The 13,215-nt window shown below is 49.4% G+C and overlaps 4 protein-coding genes across 4 annotated transcripts; 3 read left to right on the top strand and 1 right to left on the bottom strand.

Annotated features, from left to right (window-relative positions):
• Positions 1-333: 333 nt before the first annotated feature.
• On the bottom strand, positions 334-2,125 carry EV420DRAFT_1204070 (uncharacterized protein). Its single transcript, XM_060466349.1, has 4 exons — positions 1,573-2,125; positions 1,318-1,511; positions 1,083-1,265; positions 334-1,026 (listed from the first exon to the last, which is right to left on the bottom strand). The coding sequence occupies exons 1-4, from the start codon at positions 1,980-1,982 to the stop codon at positions 677-679; spliced, it is 1,137 nt and encodes a 378-aa protein (XP_060323110.1). The 5' UTR covers positions 1,983-2,125; the 3' UTR covers positions 334-676.
• Positions 2,126-5,650: 3,525 nt separating this feature from the next.
• EV420DRAFT_1584947 (fungal fucose-specific lectin-domain-containing protein) lies at positions 5,651-8,408 on the top strand. Its single transcript, XM_060474776.1, has 7 exons — positions 5,651-5,763; positions 5,918-6,134; positions 6,193-6,845; positions 6,900-7,508; positions 7,562-7,745; positions 7,799-8,003; positions 8,065-8,408. Exons 2-7 carry the CDS (start codon positions 6,005-6,007, stop codon positions 8,381-8,383), a joined length of 2,100 nt encoding a protein of 699 aa, XP_060323111.1. The 5' UTR covers positions 5,651-5,763; positions 5,918-6,004; the 3' UTR covers positions 8,384-8,408.
• Positions 8,409-9,417: 1,009 nt separating this feature from the next.
• EV420DRAFT_1735760 (uncharacterized protein) lies at positions 9,418-11,518 on the top strand (the record flags this gene model as incomplete). The annotated part of the gene is made up of 7 exons (XM_060480016.1): positions 9,418-9,591; positions 9,643-9,894; positions 9,948-10,181; positions 10,235-10,474; positions 10,539-10,775; positions 10,831-11,064; positions 11,116-11,518. The coding sequence occupies 7 exons, from the start codon at positions 9,418-9,420 to the stop codon at positions 11,182-11,184; spliced, it is 1,440 nt and encodes a 479-aa protein (XP_060323112.1). The 3' UTR covers positions 11,185-11,518.
• A 696-nt stretch (positions 11,519-12,214) lies between these two features.
• On the top strand, positions 12,215-12,865 carry EV420DRAFT_1486504 (uncharacterized protein; the record flags this gene model as incomplete). The annotated part of the gene is made up of 4 exons (XM_060470401.1): positions 12,215-12,258; positions 12,315-12,382; positions 12,483-12,521; positions 12,576-12,865. 4 exons carry the CDS (start codon positions 12,215-12,217, stop codon positions 12,863-12,865), a joined length of 441 nt encoding a protein of 146 aa, XP_060323113.1.
• Positions 12,866-13,215: the final 350 nt, after the last annotated feature.

Here is a 13,215-nt window from a genome sequence, read left to right on the forward strand (position 1 = left end):
TTCCATGGACATCAACCTCTCTGCGTATGCTCTCCTTCCGTGGTGATGCTCTCGTCGCCGAGATATGAGAACTTCATCTAGGGAGCTGATTGTCGGGATATGTTAATAATTGATAGTGTACTTGCTTTAACTACGTTCAAATATGCAAGGACGCGTAATAATAACGGCTGTACCTGCCAGACAATCTTAGCACCAAAGAAGGGATTACAGCGCTGAGTGAATCCACTCGGTCAGGGGAACCACGAAGTCTGACTTGACGTGCCCCAGAATCCGAGGTGGAGGAGGAATGTCAATTGTGGGAAGAGGTGGACGACACAGAAGACGCTCAGAGCACTAATCCCCTCCACATTACGAGAACACAGCCAGCATGACACACACTAGGACGACACGCTCACGACACACTCCACGGCTTCAGGCTCGGCCAACCACAGAAACAACTTGATTAGCCCAACACAGAGTGAAAAAGTGACATAAACGTCTGTTACTATACTCCATACTCTATACAACACGCCGAAATACCGGAAGAAATCATACCAATGATCGAAGGGACTAGAGTCGGGACAAGAGGGAAGGAGGGAACCTGACAAGTTGTACCTCCATCGTGTCTTAGTAAATAGTGTACATGTAGTGGTGGTTAATAAAACGCCGAATCCAAAAAAAAACACCCGCCGCAGAGTTACATAGCCAAAGCCTTTTTCTTGATGAACTCATCCAGCGCATCAAGAACGACACAAACATGGTTGAACGATTCCATCTCTTGTGAAAGGATTTTGGTGATAGCGTTAAAGGAAGGTTGTGTCCCGTCACGAAGACACTGGCTATAGAACATTAGGATCGCGGAAGAGAGGCCCTTGTCTCGAACAAGCTGCTCCAAGAAGTCACAAAGCACCTTGTCTATGCGTTTTGCGGCCCCAGATTGGAAATCACAAAAGATACTCAGGATGAGTGTCTTTTTCTCCTGGTCCACTGGTAGCGACCGCAGATAGTCGATGATGATGGACGCCAGGATGGTCTTTCCGACACCAGCTGGAGAGATACATATATCAGGGTCAAGAAAACAGTGAATCGGATATCTGACTGACGATCGCCGGGAAACCACAGGCACGACGATACTGCCGTACCGTCTACCCACTGTCGGAACGGTTCGGACTGAAGGAACAAGCGACCAGCATCCCCCACCACCTGCTGGCTCAGCTTTTCAGCTTGTATGGACTTGAAATTTGAGTCAGTGAGCGAAGAGATAACACGCATCACCATGCCAGCATCTGCCATCTCAACCCATCAGTGACCAGTATGGAAAACACAGATAGCGCGCACAATCCTGGTCCTTCTCCATGTTACTTCGGATTTGCGATAGCTCGCCATCGATACGCATGACGTGGTCGCTGACCTTGACGACATTTTTGCCTACGAGGTTTACGTCGTCCTTGATGCGTTTGGTATTATCCGAAATGCCGTCGACCTTTGCGTCGACAGTAATCAAGGTTTTGTTGAGCGCGCGAGATAAAGCCCTGGGGTGGGGTACCCACGCTTAGCATCTGCTGGCGAACTGACGAGACCCTATGTACTCACGCATGATCGTGCTGTACGGCGACCATCACCAAGGACTTGATCCGCTCGATCTTCTTCAGAGCCTCCTCAACGCTCTCCTTGCTGAATTTCCACAGCAGTCTCTGCTTCATCTTTCCCAAAGGCCCATCCGATGCAGGCTCCAATTTCGTCTTGACGCTTTTCAGTAATTCATCTAGCTGTGCAAAAGGGCCTGACAGTCTTTGCACCGTCTCAAGCCACGGGTCGTCTGCCGCCGCCGTCTGGGTGAGCCGATGCACCGTGTCCAGATAGATCGCAAGGTTCGAGAGCTCCCTGTCGAGCTCGTCTCGCTCTTTGGGTGCGTCTTTGACATCTTTGAGATATTTGACGATAGTATGAGAGACGTCGAGGAGGGAGACGATGGAGGATGCGATTCCAAGAGCCTCTGCCATAGTGGATGATGTGGGGAGAGAGGAAGCGCCGTCAAGCTGTTTTCAATACGCAATACAGCAATGCAACGTGGTGGACATACAGCAAGATGGTACAGCCAGGCCTCACCAAATCATCAACCACTGGCTTCGATTCCCACCTTCACGCTATCACTTCAATACTTAGATGATACTTCTCACGCCTTTGGGCGTCTGTCAAAGTCGTGTTCGTGTTCGTGTCGCAAGTACATCAGTGCAGTGTTGTAAAATCCAGGAAAAAACCACTGATGCCCTACTTGTGCACAATCACTCTAGTTTTCCGATGGAGTACAACTGTCGGAGGGAGCTTCCCGGGCACCATTAGAGGCGAGAGAGTGCCTGAGATGCGGCGCAAACCTCGAGTAGTCTTCTAAGCGTGCTTCACATCCCAACGGCTGCGAATTGTTCGACGAACCCGCTTCTGGGATCTCCGAGACGATTAGCCGACATGCATGGACTAGAAGGCTTTCAGTCGGGATTCCCATCTCCGGTATTGAAATTGAGTTGGCTCAATATCAATCGCAACGCCGTCTTCATGTAGGCTCGGAGGATTTTTTGGGGGGCTGACAAGGGGAACAACGGATGACGCTGCAACTCGAGCTCTGAACTCTCCGGTATGCATACAGATGCAGGTAGATGGGAAGAAATGATTGTACGCCTTGTTTATGAAGTGGATGTGAAGTGGGGAGCAGAGAAGTGAATCTTTTGAATTGTCGATATTCTTATTCTGCAGAGTCAAGCTGTATATTCCGGCCACCACCACTTGGAAGGAAGTACGCGTTTTCGGGTAGTCAGGATTTTATGCATTGGGGTTCCAGAGAGTGTAGCTGAGAAAGGAAGCGGGAATGGGAGATGCAGAGACGGGCACGACGGAAATGCGCTGAGGGCTCCGACGACATTGCCGACAAACTCGTGAATGATTCCTCCTCTCTACGAACGAACTGCAGATGACAGTCGCGTCAATACAAATTCAATGTTCGAGGTGACGACGGTAGACATACCCTGGAGCCGTCGCTGGTACAGTGAGCAGGAGGCTGGTCATGCATGGCGCGTGGATTTTGATGTATGAAAGAAGCAAGAGACGGCAGGTTGACTTGGGCATAAAGGACAGGATACGTATAATTGATCCTGCACATCTGAGACGTTCCCCTGCAATCGGACGCACAAGAAACATTCACAGCAATGATACTAAGCGCTGTTCGACCAGCTGAGATACGAGGAGGCTGATGGACGTGAAGAGAGAATCTAGGGGAGAGAGACGTCACCAAAAGAAAGATAAAGGCCAGGATTTGGACGACTCACGTAGCGGAGAAGGATAGTAAACCTGTAGCTGTTGATGTTCTCTACGCTGTAAAAACCTTGGACGACATCGTGTAGTTACCAGCTTGGGAAGTACTAGGCAACCCTAACATTCAGGAAGAATATACCGGTCCAAGGTATGGCGGCGAGAGCGGCAAACGCCGGATGTTTTTGGAAGATGAGATAACCGTCTTCGAGCTGAACGTTAACCGTAACGATGGCTAAGACACCGCCTGCCCTCAGTGCGGGGATGCTGTCCCGAAGTCATCTCTATATCTCCTTCCACTCAAAACCACCGTGATGACACGTCGTCTGAGTGAAGCTGCGGAGGAATTCCCACACCAAGAAATCGAACAAAACTACGATGAAAGGAGGAGTTTTTTTGTGTGCACGTGTCTTCAGTCAAGGAAAGTAAGCGAATGAGAAGGGCAATGCGTCAAGTAATGGTGGTGGTAAGGGTGAAGAGGGATGGTGGACTATCTGCGTTATCGTGAATAAACGTTAAACGTTGACCGAAGGGTCGCTGCAAGGAGGTGAGTCGATCCCAGCGATTGATGCATGTCGAGCATTAGAGGCGTTCTGTGGAAACGCGTGCCTGTGTTGGAGGTCGTGAATATCGGTACCTCCCAAGCGTTACCGAGCATAGTCGCTTGAATCGTGAACACGCGGACCTGTAAAAGAACCTTGAGAAAGAAGGAAAGGAGTAAAGCAGCAGGCTCACTATCGGTGTCATGGCGGCAGAGGTTAACGAAAACTTGTATTACTGTGAGTATCACGCGTAGGAACTTTTCTAGATAATTGTCACTGGATAAGATTCTGCCACCGTCTCGAATTCCACGATGCATTCTCTGTGGTATACAGCGTCCGGCGGTTTCTTTGACGCTTATGCACTCTTCAGTCACGGTATGAGTCCAGAGCGAACCTTCAATCAGGAAAGCGGGGAGCGACATGGCAAGTTATCTGCTGATAGTGATAAGCAAGAGTCGGGGCAACACAGCCACTGCATACGCGCGTCCAAAAGAGGCATTCAACGCTTGTCATCATCATCTTCATCACAAAGGATTCTTCTCTCTTCGCGCCTCAAGCTCGGGTTCAGCGTTCAAACGTTCAAGCTTAAGCTCATGCTTCACATGTGTCGCAACTCATAGCTAGTCCTTAAGATCCATATTGGTTCGGTTCCAATCGAACGGACACTCACTCCATAGAGAATTTACGTATTAGCCCGGGCAAAGAAGCCTTCGTCAGCACTATCGACGCTCAATACAACGTCGATGACTCTGTATCGACTCAGGCGGAGTCATTTGCCGGTATTCCTGACGAACGTTCGACACACAACGTATTCACAGAAGCCCTTTCCTTCGTCAACGTTATGCCTAATTCCTCGGTGCGCAAATTTCCCCAAGGAAACGGCTTCTCAAAACTCCAACATGACTCGGATTACGTGTCGACATGATAGATTCAGAGAGAGACGCAGAGATGGGGGTACAAAGGAGGCGCTGGATTCAGCAGCGTGCAGGCATGAGAAGGGAGAAATGTTTCCGTGACTTTGGCTCACCGTGGATTCTGGAGGGAGGACAGCTGAGGGTGCTGCATTCATCTTTGTCGAGCGTGTCGCACACTCTACCCCAAGACCAAATCTCGTACGCCCACAAACCTCATCCCGCCAAACTCGTATTGATATCGTCTTCACCTGCAGTTCATAATACCAAAGATTGTTGACGAACACCGTGACTCTGTTCCCGTGTACACGCGTCCTAATTTCTTGATCTAGAGCTCTCAAAGACACCCAGGCTTCATCAAATCTCGCCACACTCCATTCAGCCTGTCGCCTCCGCTTCTTGCCTGCGCCGACATCCACGCGATGGTTCACGCTAGCAGGCTGATTTGTCCCCATACAATATGAATCGATCAAATGCCCGACTCCCAGCGTCAGATCTCGGAAGTGGACTAGGCTATACAGCTTATCTTGGCCTTTCGTTGCCTTTGTATGCCGCAAAAATGGGGTACGGAAAACTCAATGAAAGTTTTGTCCTATCAACCTTTCGTGTACCGAGCCCAGCTTTCTTTTTCCCGGCCGAAAAGTTATTTCCTTTGTTCTGATCGCGGAGGAGGCCGTTTTCAGGTTCCCTTCCTTCGTACGGAAAATTTCTCATCTTTCAATTCATTTTTGTGAACTCATTTTTTTTAACCATTAGGCGTTCCAACGAAATGTGGCAGTATTTTGAGGTCTCTTCAACATCTTTTGGTTCCGGCTCCAGCAGCACGGAATGTAAGCGCGTCTGCAAGGGTAGGACTTGTGCAATCATGCTTAGTCTTTTCTTTCTGGATGCACTATATCGACATCATTACACCCAACTTCACCGGCCTGAATATAGCTCCGAAGATGTATCCCATCTGACAATTCTGAAGGACCTAACATGAATGATTTACGACATCATATAGGCATAGCTGTGACTTTGACTTTGACCACAAGGGTGTGCGCCTTGCTACTCGGGCCTCCCAGCCAATCTTATGACACCGGTTACGAGACAAAAATGCTGGATTCACCCAGATAAGTATACATGAACAGTCGCTGTCCTATCTCCATTGATTTCGGCACTTGTCTTCCACTTGTTTAAAAACGCGGCCCAACTAACCTAGTCCTCCACGCTTGCAAGACTTGCATCTACTACTACCTAACAAGCACTTCTATCCCGAAATCGATCACCATGTCTTCAGACCCCTCTGTACCCGATGCTCGCGCTGTCGCCGAGACCATTGACTCGAAGGACCTTGTCTTCGGTCGTACAGTTGTCCCAGTTGTGGACCGAAACAAAGCACCCAAGAAGGGCAAGCTTGGTGAGCACTTTCTTCCGTTAAGTGATTAGGCCGAATGATCGTTGACACGCTTTCCAAGGCTTTGAATATGCAGAGCACTGCTTCATTGGAGACGCGACCACCCTGACCCTCGCGAATGGCGCAAAGGTTGCCGCTTCTGACCACAAGTTCCGGCTCAAAGATCAGATCAGTCTGACCTACGGCCAGATCAACGGCCTTGCTGGGGACTTTTATGGGACCTACGACCCTATCAGTGACGGCAAAGACGACCAAGACCGCTCTGCGCGCTTCGTGCGAGCGTACAACACACTTGCTGATGGTGGTCCCCGCCTGCCGAAGGAAGCGATGGACATCCTTGCGGTGTTGCAGGCGGAGGTCGATGCAGTTAACAAAGCTCTCGCGAACCATCAAGATCCCTCTGTCGTCTACGCTCAGCTTCCCGATGTGAGCGCAAAGTTGGAACTGATCACTTATGGGCGGAGTGGCATACCTGCGTACCTTGGGCTAGCGCAGATCAACTGGGACCATTTTGGAGCGGATGCGCGTACGGCATATAATGCTGGACATGCGACTGCGATTCAGAAGGCGATCAGTGGGGATTTGGATAGTGCGTACGCGATGAATGCGTTCGCTGATCATTTCCTGGAGGATTCGTTCTCTGCTGGCCACCTCCGTACCCCGCGCCGACTCCTTCATAGGAGCACGGATATTACAGCGGATGCTTGTGCCAAGGTTTGTTTGACCGTCTTTTGCAAACCTCGAATCGACTCTGATGTTTACCTGTAGTTTATGCACGATGAGGACAACGCGATCGGGATAGAGGCGAAGAATCCAGGAGGTCAGTCATGGACGTTGTACGGGGACAAGCGCGCACTCGATTCCGTCAATGAGGACAACAAGACACGCTGTGTAGATTCGGTGCAAGCCTCCGCAGACGAGATCTACAAGGCGTATCAGACCAAGCAGGCACCTTCGCCGGCCAACTACCAGGCGTGGACTTTTGCTCCCACGCTGGAGTCGGCGAACGCCCATCAGACGCTAGCGACGCTTTTCACATTCAAGAACGAGAGGCGCAAGGTGATCGAGAATCGGAGGCTGTGGAATTTCAAGACCGACTGGTGGTTCTGGTCCACTGCGCTTGAATGCAAGACTAGCGGCTGGTGGAACTACCCGATTACGATCAATGGGGTGCAGAATGTCCTTCCCTGGAGCTCTGTCGCCGTCACTACTCCGAGGGTGTGGCACATTCACGTGTTCTACCAACAGCCCGGCGGTGGTATACTTCAGAGTGAGCATCTGGATGGACTGTGGGGTGGCGGGCCCAGCAAGGATCCCATCTTCAATGCTATGTTGTTTACACCGTTGGCTGCTATCAACTTCAATGGTGGAAAAGAGGTTAGTGTATCAAATCGGCACAAAGCGCGTAAATCCTCTGATGGCATCAATAGGTTCGTGTCTACTACCTCGACGAGCAGTACATCCTTCAGGAGTACTGCTACTCGGCCGATCAAAGAAAATGGTTCCCCGGAGAGCTGGGTAACATGAAGATCCAAGCAGCTACTAATACGTCGATCGCGGCTATGCAGTATGGCGACGACCGGGGAGGTGTCCACATTCGCGTGTACTGTCAAGGTAAGGAAGGTAGCTGAACATCGTCTCGATGCAATCTAAATTACCGAGATCAGAATTGGGTTCCGGTGCCATCAAGGAATTCTGCAATGACGGCTATTGGTTCAGGGGGGCGACCCTTCCGGTCGCTCTCAGTGGGTCAAGTCTCGCGGCGGTGGCCTACTCGTGGAGTGGTCTCCAGCTACGTGTCTACTATCAGACCGACGACCTTTCCATCAAAGAACATTGCTTAAATGATAACAGTGGATGGTTCCCAGGTCAGTGGCCGGTATTATAGAATTTGATTCGCTCGTTTAACCAGGTTTTCGGTCTATCATAATAGTAAATCGGACTTTGGGAAAGCTCCAGGATGTGTCCCTATCAGCGCCCTTGGTTATGGTACGAGCGATGGGGGCGCAGAACTGCATGTGTACTGGCGCAACTTGGAAAACAAGATCGTTGGAACGAAGAACACTGGCTCCTGGGGACTCGTCAACACGGTCGTTGGAGGTCTCAAACCTGGCACTCAGTTCGCTGCTGCTCAGTGGAGTAATGGGAAGAATCTGAGGCTTTACTATCAAACTGCCGATGATTCTGTCTTGGAGATGGTCAACGACAGTGGCTCCTGGGTGGGCGGAGCTACCGTTGGCAATGCTCGTTAAACAGATGGCAAGATTTACTGCGCGGGTATGTCTTGGTTTCTGTCAATAAACTTTGATTGCTTATGATGCAATAGCAGATGTGTCCTAAATCTGCTTACTATGGAATTCTGCTTTACTTCGCTACCCAGATATCTTGTTGTTCGTGTTGTTCTCGCAGCTATTCCATGATACAATGTGTACATCTTAAATAACAATCTCTATTATCGATCGGCGCGCTCTACTCCACCGAGGACCCGAATAGAGGAAACTCACCGTGTGCTGTCCAGTAATTCGCGCACTCAACTGCCTAACATCGCTGGGACGGAAAGAGAGTTTGATCTCACCGGATCGGGCTGGGTCCAAACTCTGGTTCTTTCTCAGCCATCAAGTCCATTAAGTCTTCTTGCTCTCATTTTGCACTATTGGATCTCCTAGCAACGATACACACAAGCCGTCCACAGCGCGTCTCAGGGGATTGGCGCTTAGCGCTTAGCTACGAAGCTCTTATTCTTCGATTCTGGGTGCTATCCTGTTATTCGTAATTTCCTTGTGGTTCCTTACAGCCGGCCACCGATGCTTAACACGGCGCTTGTATGCATGAACAACCCATACTTATCGGGTTTCTATCAAACAGGTGATAGAAGTTGCACCTATTGATGGCTATCTAACACCAAAGCTTTTTTTAGCAGCGTTCACCCAATGGACTCTATACAGGGTCCTACACTATAGGAATTCTTTCCTATCTCCCAACCACTAGCGCCAGGCCCATGTCCCCGCAGTCATCTTCAAATCTCGCAGACTGTCCACATTTATTTTTTGGTACGTGAGCAATTCACTTCTTATGTATCTCGCACTCTAACTCGATTTAGTGATACATGCAAGAATGATCGCTGATCTACTGAGGATCTGATAACGAAAGCCAAGATTCTTGTATTGAAACTTCAAAAAGCGCGACGTCCATTCCTTACCCCACTTCTTCCCCACCCCCCTCCCCCCGACTACTTCCCTTGCTCAAGAAGGTCGTTATTCATTCGCAGACTTTACTTGTATTCGTTATGTGCCACGATGCAGATTTGACAAAGTTACAAGACACGCCTTACGTCGTCGCGTTCCACGAGAATGATCGTGTCAGGATGTTGGGGTTTTTTGAAGAAGCGTCCGCTCGGACAATCTATGACCACGTGTCAAAGGAATGGGCCAAGGTACTCATGGATAGGCGACGATCTGAGGTGCGTTTTCATATCGTCCGCTGTGGTCATTAGCACTCATCGTAACCATAGATTTTGGAATCTTATGGCGACAATCGTTGGATCAAGCAATGCACAGAAGAGGTTCTGAAGTTCAACGTGTTTGCTGTGGTCCGTGCCCATGATGTGTCTTTGTCGCCCGACAATGCGCCCTACGTTGTCGCATTCCACCAGCGTGACTGCGTCAGGATGATAGGTTATTCGGAGCGTGGAGTCGCTCAGACGGGATACAACAGCATCTCTAATGAATGGGCCAAAATATTTGTCAATAGACAACGTCGGGAGGTTCGCTGACTTTTCGTATGTCTGTGCGATGGCTCTAACAATGAGAATGATAGGTATTGACTTCTTACGGGGTCAAACACTGGAGCAAGCAGTGCGAAGAAGAGGTCCAACGGCTCCCCGCTTTCGACGATACTGCTCTTCTGCAGATTGCTCCTTACATCGTGGCATTCCATCAAAGCGACTGTGTTCGAATGATCGGTCTGTACACTGCAGAATCGGCTCGAGCAGTGTACGGTGCAGTCTCAGAGGAATGGGCAAAGGTCGTCTCTGATCGGGAACGTTCTCAGGTGCGACTGTGACTTGGAACTTTGTGATGGTATTATTGAACCAGATGGACAAGGTGTCAGCGTCCTACGGCTCTGACTACTATGTCAAGCTATGCAAAGAAAGGATCTCGCAGCTGAATGCCTCCAAGTTCAACGGCACCGTGCCATTGCAGCATGCTCCTTATATAGTCGCTTTGCACCAGAGCGATCGCGTCAGGATGGTTGGCTTCTCCAAAGAAGAGTCTGCTTGGACGGTTTATAACACCGTCTCAAACGAGTGGGCTAAGATACTTATGGACAGACGACGCTCTCAGGTATGCTTTTCCGATTAAATTTATCAAGCCGTTGTGGTATACTAATGACATATCTACTTCAAAGAACTTGTTCTCTCATGGCGGTGCCCGCTGGATCAAGCAATGCAAGGAAGAGGTCCTGCGGGTGCCTCTATTCGAAAACCCTATTTTACTGTCGCAGAGCGGGCCTTACGTTGTTGCGTTTCACCAAAATGACTGCGTTAGAATGATTGGCCTCCCCACGGAGGGATCTGCTCGAGCGGTTTACGACATGATCTCCATGGAATGGGCGAAGATCCTCGTGGATAAACGAGATTCTGAGGTAGGTTTTCACTATATGCGGGTTTCTGCGATAACTCGTTGAGAATGACTACCAGTTGTTGGCGTCTTATGGTTCCCGTTACTATACCAAGCAATGTGGGGATGAAATTCGCAGGCTCGATACATTCCAGAGCATTATGCCGTTGCGGACTGCGTCTTACATCGTCGCCTTCCATCAGAGCGACCGTGTCAGAATGCTTGGCTTCTCTGAGGACCGAGCTGCGCGCGCGGTGTACGGTGCTGTCTCCGACGAGTGGGCCAAGGTTCTCGTGAATAGACGGTATTCTGAGGTGAGTTTCTGGCCCTCCGTGTGTTGCGATGTGTTTCTAATCAGCTACTAGATGCCATTGGCGTCGTATGGTTCTGCGTACTATGTCAGGCAGTGCGAAGAAGAGATCCTTCGGCTGTAGCGACATCTGAACTGCTAGTAACCACTTCAGTCTTGTCCGAATGTATTAACTCTTTTGAAGAAATGTACTGAAATTGTAATAGCGTGCAATCCAGCCTCTTTCTCGGGGTTTCCTCCTTTTCTTCTAGGATCTGGGGATGAGTAGGTTTCCTAGGCGAGAGGAAAGTTTCTTACGTGGGTTAGGAAAGATAGCCAAAACTAGCGATTATAACAGCAATAAACAACTTGAGAAAGCTGGTATATACCGGTCCAGCGTTGGACTCAACGTAACCGCTCGCAGATGTGTCAGTTCATACACAAAACAGAGATATAACACCAAAGAAAGCAGGAAGGAAGAGAAAAAAGCTTGGTCGCGTGAATCTGACCCGGCAGTTGCCGCGAACTTTATCTCCTTGCCTCATCCACGGTATATGCCCCCATGCCATTGAACGTATTGAATGACCATGGAACCAATGGTCAGATCATTAGAACGAGAAAGAGACCTACGAGCATAGTCCTGAGCGGGAAAATTACCAGGGATTGAGGTAAGGGACTGTCTTTCCCTCGTTGGTTCTACCGCTGACTGAGCAGTAAGGTGTTAGACAGATGATGTATAGTCCTGGATTACGGTTACCAAGTTTTCGGGGATTAGTGCGAGGAGCCATGATGCATGAATCTCGAAGCGTGTTAAGCGCGTTGTTCAGAATGAAGGCGGCCGTATCATCCAGAACTTCACGACAAGGTCATACGTACGAGCTCGGCTTCGTATACGCTGCCTCTTGGATCAACTAGGTGACTCTTGGAAAAAGGATACAAACGCATCATCAGGATCGAGGTAAGGTTGTATCATCCCCTTGTTTTCATATCCATCATGGAAGAGTGTCGGCCAGGCAATACATAATCGTAACCAGTTGAAGAGAGGGCTTGGGGCGAAAGATTTTGTGCTTTCAGGGATATGTAAGAGCTCGCCTGGGTAAGTGTATCATCCATATTGCTCAAACTGAAGCTAACAAGACTACATCAGCGAGGCGAATGGAATGGTTTATTCGAATATGTCGTATTCGCGTTTGCCAGCATCTATAGCGCTGATCAATTGGTGTGTTGTAGTTTCCCGGAATTGCACCTTTTCGTTTATGACTCAATCTGAACTAGCTGTTCGGAAAGTCGAAGGAAGAAAAACGGTAAAACAATAGCATTCTTCAATTTTCACGTCCACCATGGTGTGCTGCTCCTCACTTCTCTTACTTTGTTATACGATTGTTTTCCTCCAACAGTATACATTTTTTTGGAGCCCAAACAACACCTAGGATGGGTTCACAGGGGGTAAACGGCTCGCGTTTGTAGCGTTTGGAGGGAAAGGTGCGTTTAAGTACTATAGTATTTTCATCTGTGACATAACAGCGCATAGCATAGGTGGAGCACGCTCACAAATGCGTCGACACCCATCCCTGCCCGCCCCACGCGCATTCATCAGAGCATGTTGCTCCCAACCATTCCGTCCCTCCCCTCCCTTTACGGTCTTCTCCTTCCCTGCATCGTCTAGCGCTGGTATGATACGCGGTTGTCTGATGAAGGACATCGCGTTTGAGTTGGCTGCTATGAAGATGGTCAATAGCGGAGGAAGGGAGAAGGTCGTATGGTGCAGAAGAATGGACGTAGAAGATGCACTATCCGGAGATGAGGGCATCACGGGTATTTACTAGGAAGGAGGACTCGGACGTAGCGAAGGGACGTCGTCTGTGGTAAGCGCTAGCTTGGAGTGCAACCTGTGTAATAGGTGCAGAATACATCGGTGTTCATAGACTCTTGACTATGGGGTGCCTACCTTTTATTCCGGCCATGGTGGCCCTAATCCACTTCGGCGCACAACTCATATCTATGTGAACACCTTGACGATTCCTGAGTGCAGCTTCTGGATTCCAATCGTCTGCGACTATTACTGGTTAAGACGGCGGCATTTCCATTGATGTGAATTAGAGAAATCCACCATCAGTCGACATATCGACTGTCTCTTCATCGCGAAGGCCACCTGAGATAACAGCGACCGATAATC

Source organism: Desarmillaria tabescens (assembly GCF_030435595.1).
Source record: "Desarmillaria tabescens strain CCBAS 213 chromosome Unknown EV420scaffold_91, whole genome shotgun sequence".
NCBI lineage: Eukaryota > Fungi > Basidiomycota > Agaricomycetes > Agaricales > Physalacriaceae > Desarmillaria > Desarmillaria tabescens.

Excerpts from the sequence above, each read along its gene's own strand:
- EV420DRAFT_1584947 (XM_060474776.1), top strand. The coding sequence starts at position 6,005 with ATGTCTTCAGACCCCTCTGTACCCGATGCTCGCGCTGTCGCCGAGACC. Across the intron at positions 6,135-6,192 it reads ACCCAAGAAGGGCAAGCTTG|GCTTTGAATATGCAGAGCAC; the intron begins GTGAGCACTTTC and ends ACGCTTTCCAAG. Across the intron at positions 6,846-6,899 it reads CAGCGGATGCTTGTGCCAAG|TTTATGCACGATGAGGACAA; the intron begins GTTTGTTTGACC and ends GTTTACCTGTAG.
- EV420DRAFT_1204070 (XM_060466349.1), bottom strand. The coding sequence starts at position 1,982 with ATGGCAGAGGCTCTTGGAATCGCATCCTCCATCGTCTCCCTCCTCGAC. Across the intron at positions 1,512-1,572 it reads GCCGTACAGCACGATCATGC|GGCTTTATCTCGCGCGCTCA; the intron begins GTGAGTACATAG and ends ACCCCACCCCAG. Across the intron at positions 1,266-1,317 it reads CATGGAGAAGGACCAGGATT|ATGCTGGCATGGTGATGCGT; the intron begins GTGCGCGCTATC and ends TTGAGATGGCAG.